Below are 18,996 nucleotides of genomic sequence, written 5' to 3' on the forward strand. Positions count from 1 at the left end.
AGGGGCTGAAACTTCTGCTCGGTCACCCACTGGCAGCCAAATTGGACCAACATTGCAAAAGCAAAAAAATCATAGCCTACTTTTTACTTCTTTACCCTAGTTTTATGTAAGATGTACTATGCACAGAAACACACAGCAAGATCTGCTGGTCAGAAACCTGGCTACCTACTACATGAATCAGTAGCCTCACTAGCCAAAACAGCCTCAGTGGTATGAGTCATCAGCTTGTATTAGGCTCATATTTCCATTGAGATCTTTCTCATTGCCAAGGTTCATCGACTTCATTCAAACTTCCATCATTTTGCCATCCTCTAATCCTGGGCAAAAAAATGGATTTAAACAATTGTTCTATTAAAATGAAAATGGCTACTCAGTCAATATAAAATAAATAATTTTGAGAACCATTCTAATTATTCGAATTATGTTCTGTAAAAATAAACATACAATAATTTATATAATGCCTTTATACTTGAACTTCAAAAATGGCATGTGCTTTTATTTCAGTATGTCTTTTTCTTGTTAAAAATAAAATAATTACTGTTTTAACATATTTTTATCTCTCTCCCTATTAGTGAGGAGAGTATTTTTTATCTCTCTCCCTATTATATATATATATATATATATATATATATATATATATATATATATATATATATATATATATATATATATATATATATATATATAGGGAGAGAGATAAAAATACTCTCCTCACTATGCCAAGCCTGTAATAGTCATTGTCGCCTTGGTCAGTAGAGTGGGCGAACAAGCTATTGTTATTGACATCTAATATTAGCAAGCTAGGTAAAAGACAAGTCAGACAACATAAAGCACAAAAAAATGTACAGTGGAGAGTACACAAACATTCATATACACACCTCACATGTGCACATTGTTCTTTACTTTAAGTCAAATGTGTTTTGTTTTGGTTGGCTAGCTTTAGCATTGTCTACTTTTGTCAATTTATGCTGCACTGTAAAACTGCATGAACATCAACTGGCACAATCAGGCTAATCAGTTGCTTAAACTAACTAGCTAGCTCAATCAGTAGATTCTGTTTGTTGTGCTGTGCACTGATCTCACAACTATAGATCCACCAGACTGTCTTGATTTAGGTGATGCATATCTTAGAACAGAACTAACTAACTAATATTTTGCAAACCTTGAGAGGAACCAGACTCAAAAAGGGAACCCATCCTTATGTGGGTGACATCAAGAGTGTGATTATAGTCTTTAAACAATACAGAACACTGGAGAGTGAGAACTAACATGAGCACTGGAATGTAAGATTATAAGTTGTGTTCTTTCTACAGTCTTATACAGTTATTGTGGTTATAAAACAAGGAGCTACTGAGCAACTCATAAAATAGCTCAACAGTTGCGATCATTACAGATCCAACACCAGCTTTTCCATGCCAGAGCCTTTAAACACTCCAGGAGGTCCAGTGTCAAAACTCCACACATGAAGTGGGATCCAATTGGCACTGGTACGTCTCGAGATGGTTCGGGATGTTTGCGAGTTCTGCATCTACTTCTTTAAAGGTCCATAATGGTCCAAACCTCAGGATGCCTCGGGATGGATAGAGATAGAAAAGCAGTGGAGAGAAATGAGCGTAGCTGCTGTTCATGATATTAACAGCACAAGTTGATAATGTGCATGTGATCAGATGTTCTGGAGTACAAGGTTATGATGTGAGACGTATGTTATAAGTAGGCTTTGCTAAAAAGATACGTTTTTAATCTGCACTTAAACTGGGAGAGTGTGTCTGAGCCCCAAACACTGTCAGGAAGACTATTCCAAAGTTTAGGAGCTAAATGTGAGAATGATCTACCACCTTTAGTGAACTTTGCTATTCTAGGAACTAATAGATGTCCAGAGTTTTGAGATCCAAGGGAGCGTGATGGATTGTAGCGTGTTAGAAGACTGGATAGATACATGGGAGCTAATTCATTTAGTGCTTTATAAGTGAGAAGCAGTAGTTTGTAGTCGATTCAAAACTTAACAGGTAGCCAGTGTAGGGACGATAAGATTGGGGTTTTATGATCATATTTCCTTGACCTTGTGAGAACTATCGCTGCCGCATTTAAACTAACTGAAGCTTGTTTATTAATGATGCAGGACGTCCACCTAGTAATGCATTGCAATAGTCTATTCTGGAGGTCATGAACGCATGGACAAGCTTCTCTGCATCAGATATAGATAACGTTTCTTAGCTTAGAAATATTTCTAAGGTGAAAGAAGCCTGTTTTTGTAACATGGTTGATAAGTAAGTTCTTGGATGGTAAGTACTCTTGGAGCCTCAAATACACTACTATAAAGAGTGTGTCAAATTACGACAAATTCATAATGACTAAGTGATGTGCTTATTTTTTTACAAACACTATTTATTTTATAATATGCATTTAGAATACAGCCTTAAATAATTGTAGACTGTTATATAGTCTACTGTGTAATGTAGTAATAAGTCACATATGAAGAAATTGTTAAAGCATCCTTAAGTTTATGAGCCTTAATTTCAGTTTCATATGAACAGTAATGAGTCCCTTGAAAGTACTTAGAAATCTAATGAAGGGCTTTTAAAGAGAGTTGTAGAACATTTGTCATTTTATGAATGGATATAAATTACACAAATGAATGCTCTGTAGTATTAAAAAACATGAAAATGGTCTTCTAACATTAAACAAAAAAGGAATCCATAATTTAATAAGATACATTACAGTGAATTGAGTTTAAAGTAATATAGACAATAATCTCAGTGCACCCAAAATTATTCAGCAGTGAAATCATGTCTATGGAATGATAGAAATTTGGGAATCTGTGTTCTATTGACGAGTAAATTTCAGCAGTATTAAAAAGAATCAGGTCCAGACTGGACACAGGAATTCTGTTGTGTAAGAAGGGATTAAATCTACCAGGTTGGCTTAATTTTATATGCAATGAATGCTAAATTGTCTCACTGAAAGTGTAGCATAGCACACAAATTGCCTTCAAATAATAATAATAGTTATAATAATGAATAATAATAATGATTCTATAGAAATAGATAATGAAGTAAATCTGCCTGCAATAAATATGTTAAGGGATATATGCTTAAACTGTATGCTATAACTGTAAATATGCTATAAGGGAAACATTTATACAAAATTGTGTGTGGGTATGTGTATTGTCATGCATTAACTCATAATTAATTGCAGCTTAATCACATATTTTATCTTCTCTAAATGTACCTTAAATTAATACTATTTATGTTTTTGATTCTCTAATCAACATGGGGATGGACAAATATGAATGCTTTATGCAAATGTTTTATTATAGTTTATTATTAGTAAAAACAGACTCAACCTTGAGCATGAATAGAATAAACAAAATATACTTGTAAATTTTTTAAAGTATTTGCGGTGTTTTGAATTACGTAAATCATCAGGACACCAAACGCAACTTTTGCTATGTTTCTACAGGGATGGTTTTAATTGCAGGATGTGTGCATCATGGCAGATTTTGGTGCTTGATTTGAGACTTCATCAGTATCAGTAAAACAAATGTTTGGTAGAATTTATTTATTTATTTATTTATTTATTTATTTATTTATTTATTTATTTATTTATTTATTTATTTATTTATTCATATATCTGAGTAAAGACAGGACGTTGTGAATAAATGTGTGTTGCGCTGAAGGTTTTAATTGCGTCTCTTTTATATTTATTTATTTATTTATTTATTTATTTATATATTTTTATAAAAATGGTTAAACAGAAATGCGATAATTTGCTTTAATACGTTATTAACGCGATAATTTTGACAGCCCCTGTCTATCTATCTATCTATCTATCTATCTATCTATCTATCTATCTATCTATCTATCTATCTATCTATCTATCTATCTATCTATATATGCCAAATGTTTATTTTTGTACACCTATTTACAGTACCTGCAATGATATAGTAAGAATTAGTACGTTATTGCAGTGAGAGTTGCCGTTCTGTGCTACATCGGAACGGTTGCTAGGTTTCAAGCTATTAAAACTTAATCTAAGTTAGAATTAATTTCATCATGGTTACCAATAAGCACATAACTTTTCTTACTGTCATATTGTTATTTTTTTAATAGTCAAGTTGGTTTATTTGCCATAACAGCAAGATATTGTACATATATGCCCCAGGTGCATTCTTCTCATGGTAATCTATATAATAACTAGGTATCTGGAAACCTTAAAGACACTAAAACGAATGGTATAGGAAGTATAGGAAGCTAAGAACCCTTAACTACTTGTTTATACCATGGAGACTTCCCTGTATCTGAGAATTTTGGATGAAATTTTTTTTTGTGAGCCTAAAAGATTTTATTTCAATTCCAAGTCTGAATGTAAAACAGAAAGTTATAGGTATTAGGTTGCTTTAAAAATGTGGTCGTTTTGCCTGTACTGAAGAATGATTATGTATATGAATATGTAAATTATACATTGGTTCCATTTTGATTAACCAGACTATTGGTATTTTGCAAGAGAATTGTGTACTGCAAAAATCTCCTGGTAGTTACTTTAGAAAATGCAAGAAAGAGCTTTTATATGCCACATAAGTGGCATGCATACAAATATGTGAAAAAAGGTGTTTGCCAGTGCATAATAATGCACATAACACCATGAAATGAGACTGTCACTCTTTCTCTGGTGGAACTGATTACAGCATGCACTTATGTAGAGTGAATCACTTATGTACAAATAGTTCTTGCAAATAAATATTTAAAAAATATATATAACATATTCTGCTTAGTTTTTAGTATAACAGGATGCTTGTTGATTCCATTGTGTGTATTTATTTGGCATTTCAGAATGAGACAGATCAAAGGAGAACATGTGCAGTAGTATATATGCACACTTTGGTTTTCTCTTATGATAATTTGCCTTGTAAATGACAGGGATGCAAGGCAATGAAAATATCAGGTAGAAAGAGACATACATAGAATAGAAAGATATGCAGCTCTGCAATATGCCTCCTGTGTTCATCTGCTATGTTCAGCTATTATTCTCTCTTTCTGCATATGGTTGTGGCACTAGCATGCACACTAAGCAGGCATGACTGTGGCACTTAGCAGGGCTCCAGGGTTAAATGTGATCACACACACTGAGCTTCAGAGGTGCCAGGACCCAGAGGCTGTAACAGCCACTCCAGAAGGGACATAGCGTGACCCCTCTCTTGTTCTGAGTGTGTTGGGATGATTGGTTCTGATGTGCCTGTGAGTGGAGAATCTCAGGCACAGGCTTGTAATCCTGTTTTCTGGAGTTCCAAGGATCTCATGTACCTAATGTTTGTTTGAATAAATTTAGCATGTGAAGCAAGGCACAGTGGTGCATATTGACAAGAAGATTAGATACTGTGCGCATACACATATATATCCTCACAGAGAAGATGGCAGTCCCTCAGAGTTAGGAGTCTGCCATTAATTCCAGCTGTCTGAAGAAAACGTGAAAGTCATTCTTCACGTTACTTTTTTTCAGTAGTACGCATTTTGAGGCAATTCACATAAACAGCAAGAAAAAGTGGAAGAAAATTTGTCATTCACAGAGATATTTCTTTGGTCATGCACTAGTGTGTGTCAGCGGGTCCTAATTTCAGTCCTTAGTGTTGTTAGCCTTGAGCCGTATGCTTGGAGCAATGCTAAGAGACTCTAAATGAGACAGAGTAATTGGCATACAGATGCCCAAAGATGTGTCCATACACACTGTAGGAATACTTAATCCAGCGCTACTAATTAGCACTATATCGCATTGTTCTCTCACAAAAAAAAAAAACCCACTGGTATCTGGACATATATTTACATGAACACTTGAGATCTAACCAAATCTATTATTCATATTGAACAGATAATATGCTCTAAGCAGATCCAAATACAGATAGGAAATAGACATTTCACTGCGCTTTTTTTAAAGCAACCTAAGCTAGACAGTGACAGGGATCATGTGGGACACAAAAAGTTGCAAGGGCAAGAGGTTTCTACCTTCATGCTGTTCAGGCTCAAGAACAAAAGGTAAATATGACAAAGGGCTAAACAATGTTTACTAACATGACCTTTAAGCATTTTTTACTAAGTGCCTGGTCTGGGTCATGGAGGTTTAAATTAAGCTACAGTTTATTCACACATTTAATAAAAATTGATCAAAGCCAGAATTCACACACCACGATGACATTTCTAACTTTTTTAATTATTCATCATTAGACATGATGATGAATAATCATCAGATTATTCATCAGACATCCTATTCATCCAAGACATGACACTAGTCTAGTGATGACTATTCACACACAGAGACACACACTAAATCATGTTTATCAGCATGTACTTGGACAGTTGAAGGAAACCCACAGAATCACAGGAAGGAAATGTAAAACTCCATACACAGTAAAACAAGCTCAAAATCAAACTATGAGACCCTGGAGCTATGAGGTGGCAAGGCTAGCCACTATGTCACTATGCCATTGCTGTATAGTTTACAGAAAAAACAATGGTTAGGACAATCATTCAAGAAAACTGAAAAAAAAAAAAGAAAATTTTTTATATATATATATATATATATATATATATATATATATATATATATATATATATATATATATATATATATATATATATATATATATATCACCTCTATCAACTTGATACACACTGTAATGCTGGCATGCATTCTTTCCCTGTGAGTTTTAGAAACTTGCTAGTTTGCTTCCAAGCATTTCCAAACCCCCTGCCATGCGACGTGCCTACTATTAGCAGCAAGCCAAAGCACAGAGTGCATAATTCATGGAGTGTAATCATGCAACTTATGAATAGTTGTATTATATGTTTAAACAGAACATACAATGCACCTCTGAAATTTCATTTCATCCATTTAAAGGGATTGAGAGTAGAGAAAGATGTGAGAAAAAAAAGTGTGATTAAATTAGGTGCTGAAAAAATATCTGAGGCAGTTTTTAAAAGATGAATCTGAATTTAAAATCATGTTCCTTCTTTTATTTGTCTCATGAATCAATGATCATACATGTTTACCATTTTGCATTTGCAACAAGCCACACAAGAGAAAATAGCTGAATAAAACAACAGAGTAAACATTTGTGCAAACATTTCAATATCCAAATCTTTTTTTTTTTTTGAAAATCTACACATGTTCGGTGTTCACATGACTTGAACTGCTTCCATGTTCTCACTTTCACTCATTTTCTGGCTTTCTCTCTGTCTCTGGCTCATTCCCCATGTTTATGCTGGCTCTGCACATCCTCTTTCTCCTGTGTGTCAGCCAGTGGATAAATATTTCATTGGACGTTAAATATAGCTGTGCTTTCAGTGAGCCTGAACGAGTTGGGTCTCCTCTCCAGGGCAGAAATTGAGTGGGGAGGAGAGACAGAGGGCACAGAGCTAAAGGAGACCCCCTCTGCCCTTGTAAGCTCTCAGTCTTAGCCAAGGTTACTCTTGTCATATATTTACTGTATTGAATGTTCTAGTTCAAGTGTGTCGCTCTCTTTCCAGAAGTGGATATAAACTTGTCTGTGTTACTCATAGACAGAAGTGCTTCCTAAATATATGATGCTTTTATACTTGCTTTTTTCCTTTTCCATAGATAGGCCTTCTATTTGAACTGTATGATTCCCTATAATGTTACCCTCTCAGTTATGCACACAATAAATAGCATAAATCAAATGCCTAAAATATCAGCATGTGCATTTATTTGAATTATATTTTGTTGTTTTGGGGAAAGAAATGCAGCATGCCTCTTGTCTGTAATCATGGAATGAATCAGTCTGATGTGCTTTGAGTGTGTGGGAGGCTTTGCCATTTGAGCAGATCAAATGGTGAAAAAACGGCGAAATCTGCAGTCCATCAGGGAACTTTGGAAGGCTAAAGGCTCCTGGGTTGCTTGGCATTTGCAGGGAGATGTCATAAAAATACAATGGAGTGTAATTGAAAACTCTGCTGGTACATTTTTTTAATCAACTTTATTCAGAGGATAATGTGTGTCCTGAAATATCAATTAATGTCTTTCTTTTTTGGGGGCCAGTTTAGAGTATTTTTCTGCACACACCTCTTGTATTAGCACTGCATTTCTCCTCACATCAATATGGTGCACCAGAAAATACTTTGAAGCTCATTTTAGTGATTCACCGCACTTGCTTTTGCTTCAAAAGCAGCCAAGCATCATTAAATATACATTTTCTTTTAGTTTATTCATATGCAACACATGATAAGCCACTTAGAACTATTGATACATGCTCATAAGATTTTTTGGGTCTATACTGTATGTATAACCTCAAAACTTTTACAAAGCATGGCAGTTTAAACACATCATGTGTTAAAGATTTCTTACAGAACACAAATAGGACACATCTCTGCAAGAACACATTTCTTGCTACTTGTCAGTTATTGTTATTATATTTATATAATATATATATATATATATATATATATATATATATATATATATATATATATATATATATATATATATATATATATATATATATATATATTATACTAGACTATAAATAAACAGGAAACAAAGACTAGGCGGTAAGCCTAAGATTACAGTGGCGGTATGGATATGTTTCACAGAAGCAATGCTAGAAGGCTGGGGTTTGACCAAAAGTTCCTGTTTGACCAGATTTCACTACAAAAAAGAAAGTGAGTGAAAATGGAAGGAAATTGGAACAAGCAGGAGGGAAGCCAAGAATGAACATCATCATAGCTCATTAGAGCTGGGGAGACATTAAGCTAGGCACATATGAAACATTTAAAATAATTTTTTATGCTAAATTTGTTGTCTATTTGTTGTAAGAACATCCACAGAAGAAGATGAGAAAAACAGATAAATAAACAAAAGGCATCACACAACGAGTTCTATAACATAAAACCTATGTCTAGAGGTAATCAACACAATCTCTTTATAGCCTGGCAATTTACAGTTATTTATATATATATATATATATATATATATATATATATATATATATATATATATATATATATATATATATATATATATATATATAAAAAAAAATTTTTTTTCAGGATTTATTTCTGACTTTTTATACTTAGAGTTAAAAACAAAAGTATAACGGGTCTCATCGCTGCATAATGTTTCTTTATTGATAAAATCAGTGGGATGACTTGAATGATCAATTTAAACAATTAAAGTTTTTTTTAATCATGCCGTTCCCCATGCCAGAAATTAAAACGTATAAAAAAATGTATATAAAATGTCTGAAAAATAAAAACGGCTGGATAAAATGAGCACGTGATTCACCCAAGTTCATCCAAGACGAAAACAAAATACAAATAAAACTGGGTCTGAATATGAAAATAATCAAGTCCATGATTTTATAATAACATTATATAAACATGAATTAATAGAAAAAGACATTTTAATTTGGAAGCAGAAGTGAAATTAGATTCCTTTTAGATTTTCTTTCTGCTTCTTCCATTAGGCGTCGCCACAGCGGACCATCCGCATTTTTGATTTGGCACATGTTTTTACGCTGGATGCCCTTCCTAACGCAACCCTCCCCATTTATCCAGGCTTGGGACCGGCACTTAGGCTTGTGCAAACCTAATGGCTGGGGTTGGTTCTCTGACCGGGGATCGAACCCAGGCCGCAGCGTTGAGAGCACAGCATCCTAACCACTAGACCACCAGGGAACCTAATGCAAATAAAGAAGGGAAAGAGCAGGGCCAAGAAGAAACCATACTTACAACACTATTAAAGTAAAAAACATACATTGACCGAACCATCAGGTGTAACATTTAGTGTAATTTAGTGTAAACTAATGTAAACTAAATGTATTTTTCATGCCTGTTACACAAACTTCTTTTATAAGCTGTTCTTAATCTTTGTCTTGATGTGAAGCTTTTTCTCCCTACCGCCTTCTTACATGAACCAAATGAATATTATTTAAAGCAGATGCAAATTACACAGTTACTACTGAGATTTGAATCAAAACGAGATTTTTATGATTCATCATAATGATTTTTTTTTAAACACATTGTTAATAAAAAATATATTAAATGGTAATAAATTAATAGCAATAAATATTTTCTACAAGCATTGTTTCCAATAAAACTGATTTCTTTGTATAAAACATTTGTACATCCCACAGGCTGATAAATGTAGGTGACTGGAGTTAAGGAAACATCAGTATTTAGAATCACCTCTTTACTCTTTTCCATGTTGAAGAGACATTTTGATGGAGTCTGTGGAATATAATGTAATTATACTTCTCTAGTGTCTGAGTCTGGTGTAATCATCAGTTATATTGACTTTAATTCATAAAGACAGCATTCACAGCTTGATATTTCTTGTAATGTCATTAAACCATATCAGACATCCCAGGAAACCATTGTACATTGTACCATTGTTTTATATATTGTGGCGACTTGCCGCTGCATCGGGCTGAGCACCAACACAGGAGATTCATATCGGGGAATACAGTGTCTTCATTGGGGGTAAAAGTAAAAAGGGGGAGAACTGTTCTCGTGCCCAGGAAAGGGGGTGTGAAGTGGCTGGAGCGGGAGAAGGAGTGGGGCATTCCCGCCGCGCTCCGATGCCTCAGTTCCCGACATGCAGGCTGTGTCTGTCCAGGTTGCCATCTGCACGTAGGGGTCAGGGACTGTCTGCCGCAAGGCCAAGGAGTCTCCCACCTTTACAAGGCGTTGCAAGGGTCTGGCGGGAATTTCTACATTAGTCAGGAACCAAAGGTACTCCACCTCACCCTCCTCACGGCAGCCTTTTATAGGCACCGCCGGCCTTGAAGACAGTGAGGAGCCACCACTCTAATTGAGCTCCAGCTGTGTCTCTTCTGTATGCCACGCCTCCTTGTCCTCCGCGGTGGGCTGCGCCGTCTCAGCGTCGTCCTTCCGCATCCTGCTGGCGGTGGAGCACTTGCCCATTCTGGTACATGACGTGCATAGGTTGCGGAAGGATGGCGCTGAGACGGTGCATATATATATATATATATATATATATATATATATATATATATATATATATATATATATATCAATCAACTAATAAAAGCTTGCCATGGCAAGTTACTAAGATCCTTTCTGTGTTTAATCAATTGTGAGATTTTACACGTCCCTGAGCTAGCATAAAACAGTTAAAATTGGTTTTAAAATCCTTTGGCATGCTAGCCTTTGTCCTAAATGTCACTATTGGTTATGCAGGCACACTTTGTCCATGCAGAGCTGTCATCATCTGTTGAAGAGTCATTTCAGAGTGCTGAGAGGATTCAATTTACCTTTTTGAGAAAAGGTAAAGTGTCTCACTTTCCATCTCATACTCCCTGCTTTTGTTCAGAAATAGTTCTGTTTTCTGGCATTTGTTTGACGAATGAGTCCTTAAATTCCCATCGGAGGGCGTACTGACATTTTCCTTTCATGGTAACCAATTCTCTTGCCTTGGTACTTTCCAGTTTAGCTACTCTGGGAAATAAAGCACTGTGTCCAAACCAGAACAATGCTTAAAATGGATTTTCCAATACTGTAGCCTGTCAAGTATTCTGGCAAGATCTTTACAGTATTAGCAGTGTATACTGTATCAGTGGACTATAATATGTAGCTATTGTAACAAAGCTGTGGCTGTGGAGATTGTAATCAAACATTGAAACAGACAGTATCATTAACTTAGCTGTAACATTTACCTGAAGCAGCAAATGAACTTTGGCTTGCTATCACAACTTCCATTATTTTACCAGGTATGGATGCAAGATGTAGAGTCTCAGTTACTTTTGGCTTATCAGGGTAAGTGCAGCAGGTTTAAACCAGAAATAAATGTATACAATGCTATGTAATGATAGTCTAATGATAATCTTTAATCTTTAGCCATTTTAGCCTCGTCATTTGTTGTAATATATAAATGTTTATTTTTTTTTAATGATTTTTGTGCCATTACTCTAAACAAGCATTAAGCATTAATGAAAAATTACAGTTTATTATTTTACAATGTATTTTTTAACAACAATGCATTAGATGGATTTTTTTCATGTTTATTAAGTGGTAATCTCATAATATTACATCTATCTTTTTTAAGATTTGAAACTAAACACAAAGTGAAATACGTCCATATGATGCTTAATGTTACTGATGTTAGCAAGAAGAAAGCGACAGGAACACTTTATTTTCGTCATGAACGTCATTTCCTTAATTACTCAATGAACTGCTCTCAACATCCCCTTCTGTAAGAGCACTTTACCTCGCTCTCAAGGCCAGCCCAAAAGGCGCATATTGATGAACTTAATGCTAGCGCAGCTTTTAAAATCACTGTTTACTTGAAAACTCCAATTATCTGATAAGTGAATGTACCTGTCCAGCAGTCCTTTTTGTATGGTTTGCAGTGATGTCGTTTTAGTTTTGTCATGTGTGTTGTCATTTGAACCATCTGAAGCTTAAGTGTCTTGCTAATGTGTAGGGCTATCACAAGCACAGAACAGCTTCAGCAGAACTGAACACCAATTTTCTAAAAGATATTCCCTTAATTGGTGTTTTGATTATGTGGAGGGTGCCCTCTAAAATTTTGCTCCCAAATCTTCTATAAGTGTTTAATTAGGGTGGGATCTGGTGACAGTGAAAGCCATGGTATTTGACTTATTCCATTTTCATACACCATACTTCAAGCCCTTGTTGCCTGTGGATGGAAAAATTGTTGTCCTGAAAGACAGCCCTGTTTCATCATAGGATAAAGGTGATGCATCAGAATAACTTTGTATTGATTTGCAGTGAAGCTTCACTCTAAATAGACAAGTAGACCAAAATCATGCCAGCAAAATCCCTCCAACACCATAATAGACTGACAATTTTTTCTCTACTTTGGCACCTGCCTATCTGAACAAATATCAACAAAGGACTAATGGAAGGTTGATATTAATATTTGAATCCACTTACTATTAACCTCATATTTTGTACCAAATCCAACATTCAAGTCAGTGAAAATTAGTTATTATGGAAACAATCATGTATTAAAACATGCACATTTAATATAACCCTGAGTTTTGAAATACATCCAGCACTACTGTCAGAGTTGATGATAAAAAAAAGTATCAACACCAACTGACATTATCAAATTTGATAATTTAACAGTGCTCTGGTATGAAAAAAAAAAAAAAGTTAATCATAATCAGTCTAATTATATTCTGACTAATATAAGCATGTGGCTTATTTTTGGTCATAAAAGATTTTCAGCTCTAAAGCCTACTAAATAGTGGTGTGTGGTGTGTAGATTTAGATTGCAGGCATGTCTCAAAAAATGTTTCAGAAGACTGCCCCTAGGAGCCTGTCCATCTGATTGGTAAAGGAACAAGGTGGGCTGAGACTGTGTGACAGATGTTTGTGTCTACAGCTATTCCAAGCTGTCAATGCAGTCAAACACTCACAGCCCACCACCCTGCTGGCAAGAAGCACATTGACTCTTAAGCATCTGCCCCCTCACTAACCTCCATTAGTTTCTGACAGAGGATATAGTGATGAGCTTGATGGAGTTAAGATAAAAAGGTTAGCAAAACCTCCTATAAGTCACAATTTTGGCTAATTTAATTACAGAGACATCAGTTGTTAAACAGTAAGCCATTTTCCATTACTCTTTTTTAACTGATGCATATTTTGCTCATTAAAAGAATGAAAAAATAACCTAAAGCATTACTTTACACAATAGTTTCCTTCAGATTTGCTTCACTAAGAACCACAACCTCAGACTTTGTTGCAAAAAAATAATTCAGAACGGCTGTAGGGAGTGTTGGATGATGGGTAAAAACAGTATCCTCAGCAGTCTGTTTGATGGGCTTGGCTGTAAACAGTATGAGGGAACTATCCCCAAAGATCATCCATAGCCTGAGCACACTAATGAGCAGGGTGATTACAGGCAGGGCATTCAAAAAAACTTCAACAAATGTAAATGTACATCTCAGTTCCTGAACTCTTTCAGCGTTTGTGTGCTTTTTTTTTTTTTTATCCGAAGCGGTGCATGTCATTATTGTATTTATTGTATATATTTTTCTTGATACTATATGCATCTAGACAGCTGGACTACTCTTAGAGCCATGCCATTTTCTAAATACAGTATATTTATAGTTTGCCTTGCTGCTCTATTAAAATATATATTTTGAATTAAAATGAATATCAAATATATCTGTTGTAACAATTTCTACTTAAACATGAAAATGAGTTTGTATTTAGTTTGTACCAAAACTAATCAGAGTAATCTGTGTATAGTAACGTAATCTGTCTTTTTCATGTTCCCATTTGTTTCCTTGCATAGACATAGAATATTAATTGACTCTTTCTATATATCACTAGTAACATATCATACGGTATCTCATATCATATTTCTGGGTATTCACATAGAACACGGTTTCATAATTAACCTTGCTCCAAGTCTATATTTTAGTAATCTACAGGGTAATCACATGACTGTGATTGCTTTACTAAATTGCCTTTTGGACTAGTTTTAAAGTGACCAGGATGAATACATTATTTAGGGAATAACTACAGGGATAATTTTATCACTGAGTAGAGACTGAACAATTATCCCATCAGCACCTGAACAATTATGGAAGCTGTTTTTACACATTACTGAGCAAAATTAAGTGGAAGGTCACAGCATTACACTGAGTAGTAAACACAGAAAATGGTTTTACTCCTGCAGACGTCATTTTGCAGATGGTAGGGGTCAGCGACCACACAATGTCAGTTTCTGTTTAGCTTACTGTCAGTCTAGTTTATTTTGCATAATTTGTCAACAGAAGTTGATGCTGTTGTGCTTTAGAGAGGTCCGGTTGACTTTCTTTTTTCTTCGTTGGTTTAGTTAGTATTCCCAAAACAGACTTAAAAATCTCCTTTGTGAATCTTTAAATGTGTTTAAAAAGAAAATGAACCATTCATGTTTTTCGCAAGATTTAACAAAGTACATGAATAGGTATTTAATATTGTATATTGATTCTGTAGATTAAACACACTGATAGTAGTTCTGGCTTTAAAACAAATTATTTATATTTATTTTTATTTTGATGCTAATATACTAATGCTCCCATGCTTATGTTACTGTACTGATATTACTGTATAATACTTATTAGGCTAAATATAAATGTTTTGCGAGTGTACTTACAGGAAAGTAATTAACTTTGGGGTGGTATCACTCTACCATATTATACAGTATTTTTCAGTGTCTTTTATTCTTTATATAATTACTGTGAGCATTAGCCTTGACTAGCCTATATTCAGTGTTAATTCCTTATGTGAAAACATTTTCTCTTATCAGCAGGTTATCAGATGTGGAATAGCAAAATAACAAACTAAGATTTCTACTGTATATTTTATTACATAAAATCTCTATCCATAATCAAAGCATGAAAAACACTGTGTGATGAAATCTCTAAATTTCTAGTTTGAGTGCTGAGTGAACTGCTGACTTGATGGAATCCACCTTCCATGTTATATGGGCAAATTGTAGTCCTGTGATTTATGTGAAAGCTATACAAAATGTACTAAAGTTTTTTTTTTTTTTTTTTCAAATCACTAGCTCTGACAGCTGGAAACTGTGTGAAGAGTATGACTAGTAGTTTGTGCTGATGTGCAAAATCAATCGAGAAAAGAAATAATAAACTTATCAGTGTTCAGACATAAAGGTTGCTGATTGCTAATAGCTTCTCAGAATCCCTGAGCATCGATTAGTGTTCATTAATTCGTTAAACACCTCCCCCAGTCCCTCAAGAGCACCCGTATTGATGCAATTATTATTGATGGTTCGTAATTTTAATTTGCTGCTTGATGATGTTTATTGCATGTTTCTGCTCTCTTAGCCTGCAGATGGTCCCTTTTTATGAGCATCTTAATCAAATCTGTAGTGGCGAAATATCTGGTCCATGAGGGGCCCCAGGTCACACAGTAAACACAGTTGATTGCTGATCAACTACCTTGTCAGTGGTAGTATGGCCCAGATTTTAAGAACGCTCCAGAGGATAAAAATGACAATAATAATTTTAGAAGAGTTACAGTTTTCTGCTTTTACAATGAAACATTTGATGCAGTAGACTTCTGATCAATACTTTCCAGGTGATTTATATCATGCTATAACCTTCAGAAGGTTTATGAAGAGCTAGATGATAAGATAAAACTCTAGCTGATGCCTTGAAAATGGCGCAGATGAATTATGTGCATAAAACTTAATGGAACTATTTTGGTGCATATGCATCATTGCTGGTCATAATTTGCATAAAAAGTTCTCATCTCAGCACCTGTCCTTTAGTGGTTTGAAGAAACTAGGTGTCTGACCTGAGGTTCATCAATCAATGAGAACAACAGATTGATTTGACCACAACACTGCAAATGCCATGCCTTTATTTGGGATACAGATTTTACTCCCACTGTCACATACTGTGACAGCTGGTCATGATTTTGGATGGAAGCTAAAATTTCCCTTTTGGGTCTTGTCGTTTTTTAAAATACAAACTCTTAGATATTCCTGTCCTTGTGGGGGCATTTTGTTCTTGCTGTTAGATGTTAAAACATGCACCCTACAAACAAACTCACATACATACCGTATTAGTTCATGCCATCTTTCTTCATAATAACAACCATGGAAACCAGAAAAAAATAAAAACCCTTTGTTTAAAAAACAAAGCAAAACACTAATTTGGCAATTTTGTTATATATATTTTATGTGATTAAAAATAGATTCTTTAAGAGCTTTTACTTGCTTCATTCAACTAGATTTTGTGGATGAAAGGATAATAAAGAATTTACCTTGTTTGTGCTAATTATTTTGCACAGACTGAAAAAAACCCGACATGACTATAACTTGTATTTTATTGGAAAAACAGTGTGCACTAGAAAGAAATCGGTTTCAGCATTGCTTCTTTATTCCATTCTTACAAATTTTACTCATGATTCATGGTGATGCCTTATGACAATAAAAAAAGTTATTTGATGTGGATGCAAAATGGAAGCATATACTGCTGCCTTTTATCTTTAAAGACAACCCTGCTAGTCCATTCATAACAGCCAGCCCTGGTCACATTGTGATAACCGATTCAGTTTGCTGGCTGTTATAGCACAAAACTCCACTTTCATGGTACTGCTGTCATGTTTTTTGTGAGCATTATGCCATTTGTTTGACAAATATGTTTCTAAATTGGCTGTATGTGTGTGTGTGTGTGTGTGTGTGTGTGTGTGTGTGTGTGTGTGTGTGTGTGTGTGTGTGTGTGTGTGTGTGTGTGTGTGTTCATTGATGCAGCATGCATATCTTTTAGCTGAGCTTGAGCTTAGCAGCTTCACATCTGTGTAAACATAAGCAGGCATTGCTATGGTACATAAGGTTAGCATTCTAGAATAAAGCAAGCACGGCTGGATCAATGCATGCTATTAGTAATTTTAAAAGAAGACACAATAATGGTTTTAGGCCATTTTGTTCCGCACTCCATATTGATTCATTGTGAATTTAAGCCTTGGGAATTGAGTTTAGCCTACCATGTATTGCACTAATTACACGATAATAAGCAGCCAATATATTGTTTCCTCACAGTATATGCCGTGCTGTATGCCGCTTGAGTGCTGCCATGTGGCAAACATGTTTATTTCACTATTAGAAGGTAGTTGCTTCTCATTTAGAGTTCTCTGTCTGCTCTATTGTCCATGGTGTTGCATTATTAACCCTGCCACTGTATAATGCATGTTGAACAATTTTGTGTCCTCAGTGAGTGAATTAAAACCAGAGGATGTATTATTAAATTCGTCGTACTTGAAAATGTCATTCTACTGAATTATTTAATGCTGTACCATAGGACATATTGTTCTTATTAGAAACTGATCGCCTGGAAATGGATGAAATAAAAAAATGTTAAGCTGAATTGACATTTTATTCATTTTTTCTTATCTTTTTTGTCTCTTTTTTCATGAAGTTGCACCTACAACCCCAACCGTCCGCTCAGAGTTCTTTAAACCATGTCAAGACAGCCAAGAGTTGGCCTTTTGTCTAAATGAAGGAGAATGCTTCATAATCGAGACAGTGGCAGGAGTTCATAGACACTGCAGGTAAGAATTATTTGAGTTGTATGTTTGTGTGTCAGACACATGCAAGAAAAATTTACATACAATCTTGACTTTTTGCTATACCTTTGCGTTATTCTTTGTACATGTTGCTGCTCCAGTCCTATATGATTCAGTTTTATGTCTGTTATTTTACTATAAAATATTCTTAATAGAACAAATGAAATGTTTTACCTGGTTAACAGGATGTGTGGTGGAAAGTGGCAATCTGTGTAGTTCAGGTCAAGGCTGTCCAGGCAGTCTGCACAGTAAAAAATGTGCCGTTTAAAGATTTAAGTATACTCTTTAGAGAACAGCAGGCATTCGAACCAGTTCAGGCTATTATTGTGTACAATTCAGGTCATGTGCACTGTTTCATGTTTAAACCAGAAACACAGAGAAACTCCAACTCCCAGACTGCCCCCCTGACTACAAAGAGCGCACACACTCGTTTCCCATTCACAGTCACCTATCAACACAACTGAACTTCAACAATCACCACTCCTGTCAATATATACACACACACCAAACACCACTAGAGTGGGAAGGTTGGTTTAGTGTTTTTGATTTTTACATGCCATGCCCTCACAATGTGACTTTGCTATTGTCCTTCAAATTTGACATTCTGTTCTTTTCTATTTGCTGATCACCTGCCCTTTTTATGCTTTTTTACCAATGTTTTTGGTCCATGTTTCTGGATTTTCTGCTACCTGTATGTTTAATAAATAGAATTCACCACTTCAATGGATGAAGCAAGTAAGCTTGAGTGACATCATGGAATTAGCTTCTAAAGGCTGAGTAGCGGGAGAACAGCAACAACAGCTTATCCAGCTCGATTCTAGGTTCATGCAGCTGAGCAGCATGCTGGCATTGCAGCCAGCTCCACAGGTGGCACCCACTTATTAAGTTCTCCCACTCATTGCACACCCAGAAAAACACTTGA

At 35.2% G+C, this 18,996-nt stretch overlaps 1 protein-coding gene across 3 annotated transcripts in view; it reads left to right on the forward strand.

Annotated features, from left to right (window-relative positions):
• nrg3b (neuregulin 3b) overlaps window positions 1–18,996 on the forward strand; it is a 197,616-nt gene that overhangs the window by 118,181 nt on the left and 60,439 nt on the right. For all 3 annotated transcript variants that reach the window (XM_083557320.1, XM_083557322.1, XM_083557321.1), the window contains one exon: window positions 17,927–18,059. In XM_083557320.1, the coding sequence (XP_083413446.1) occupies window positions 17,927–18,059 (133 nt within the window). The remainder of the gene's footprint in view (window positions 1–17,926; window positions 18,060–18,996) is intronic.

The sequence above is a fragment of the Silurus aristotelis genome (assembly GCF_946808225.1).
Source record: "Silurus aristotelis genome assembly, chromosome: 12".
NCBI lineage: Eukaryota > Metazoa > Chordata > Actinopteri > Siluriformes > Siluridae > Silurus > Silurus aristotelis.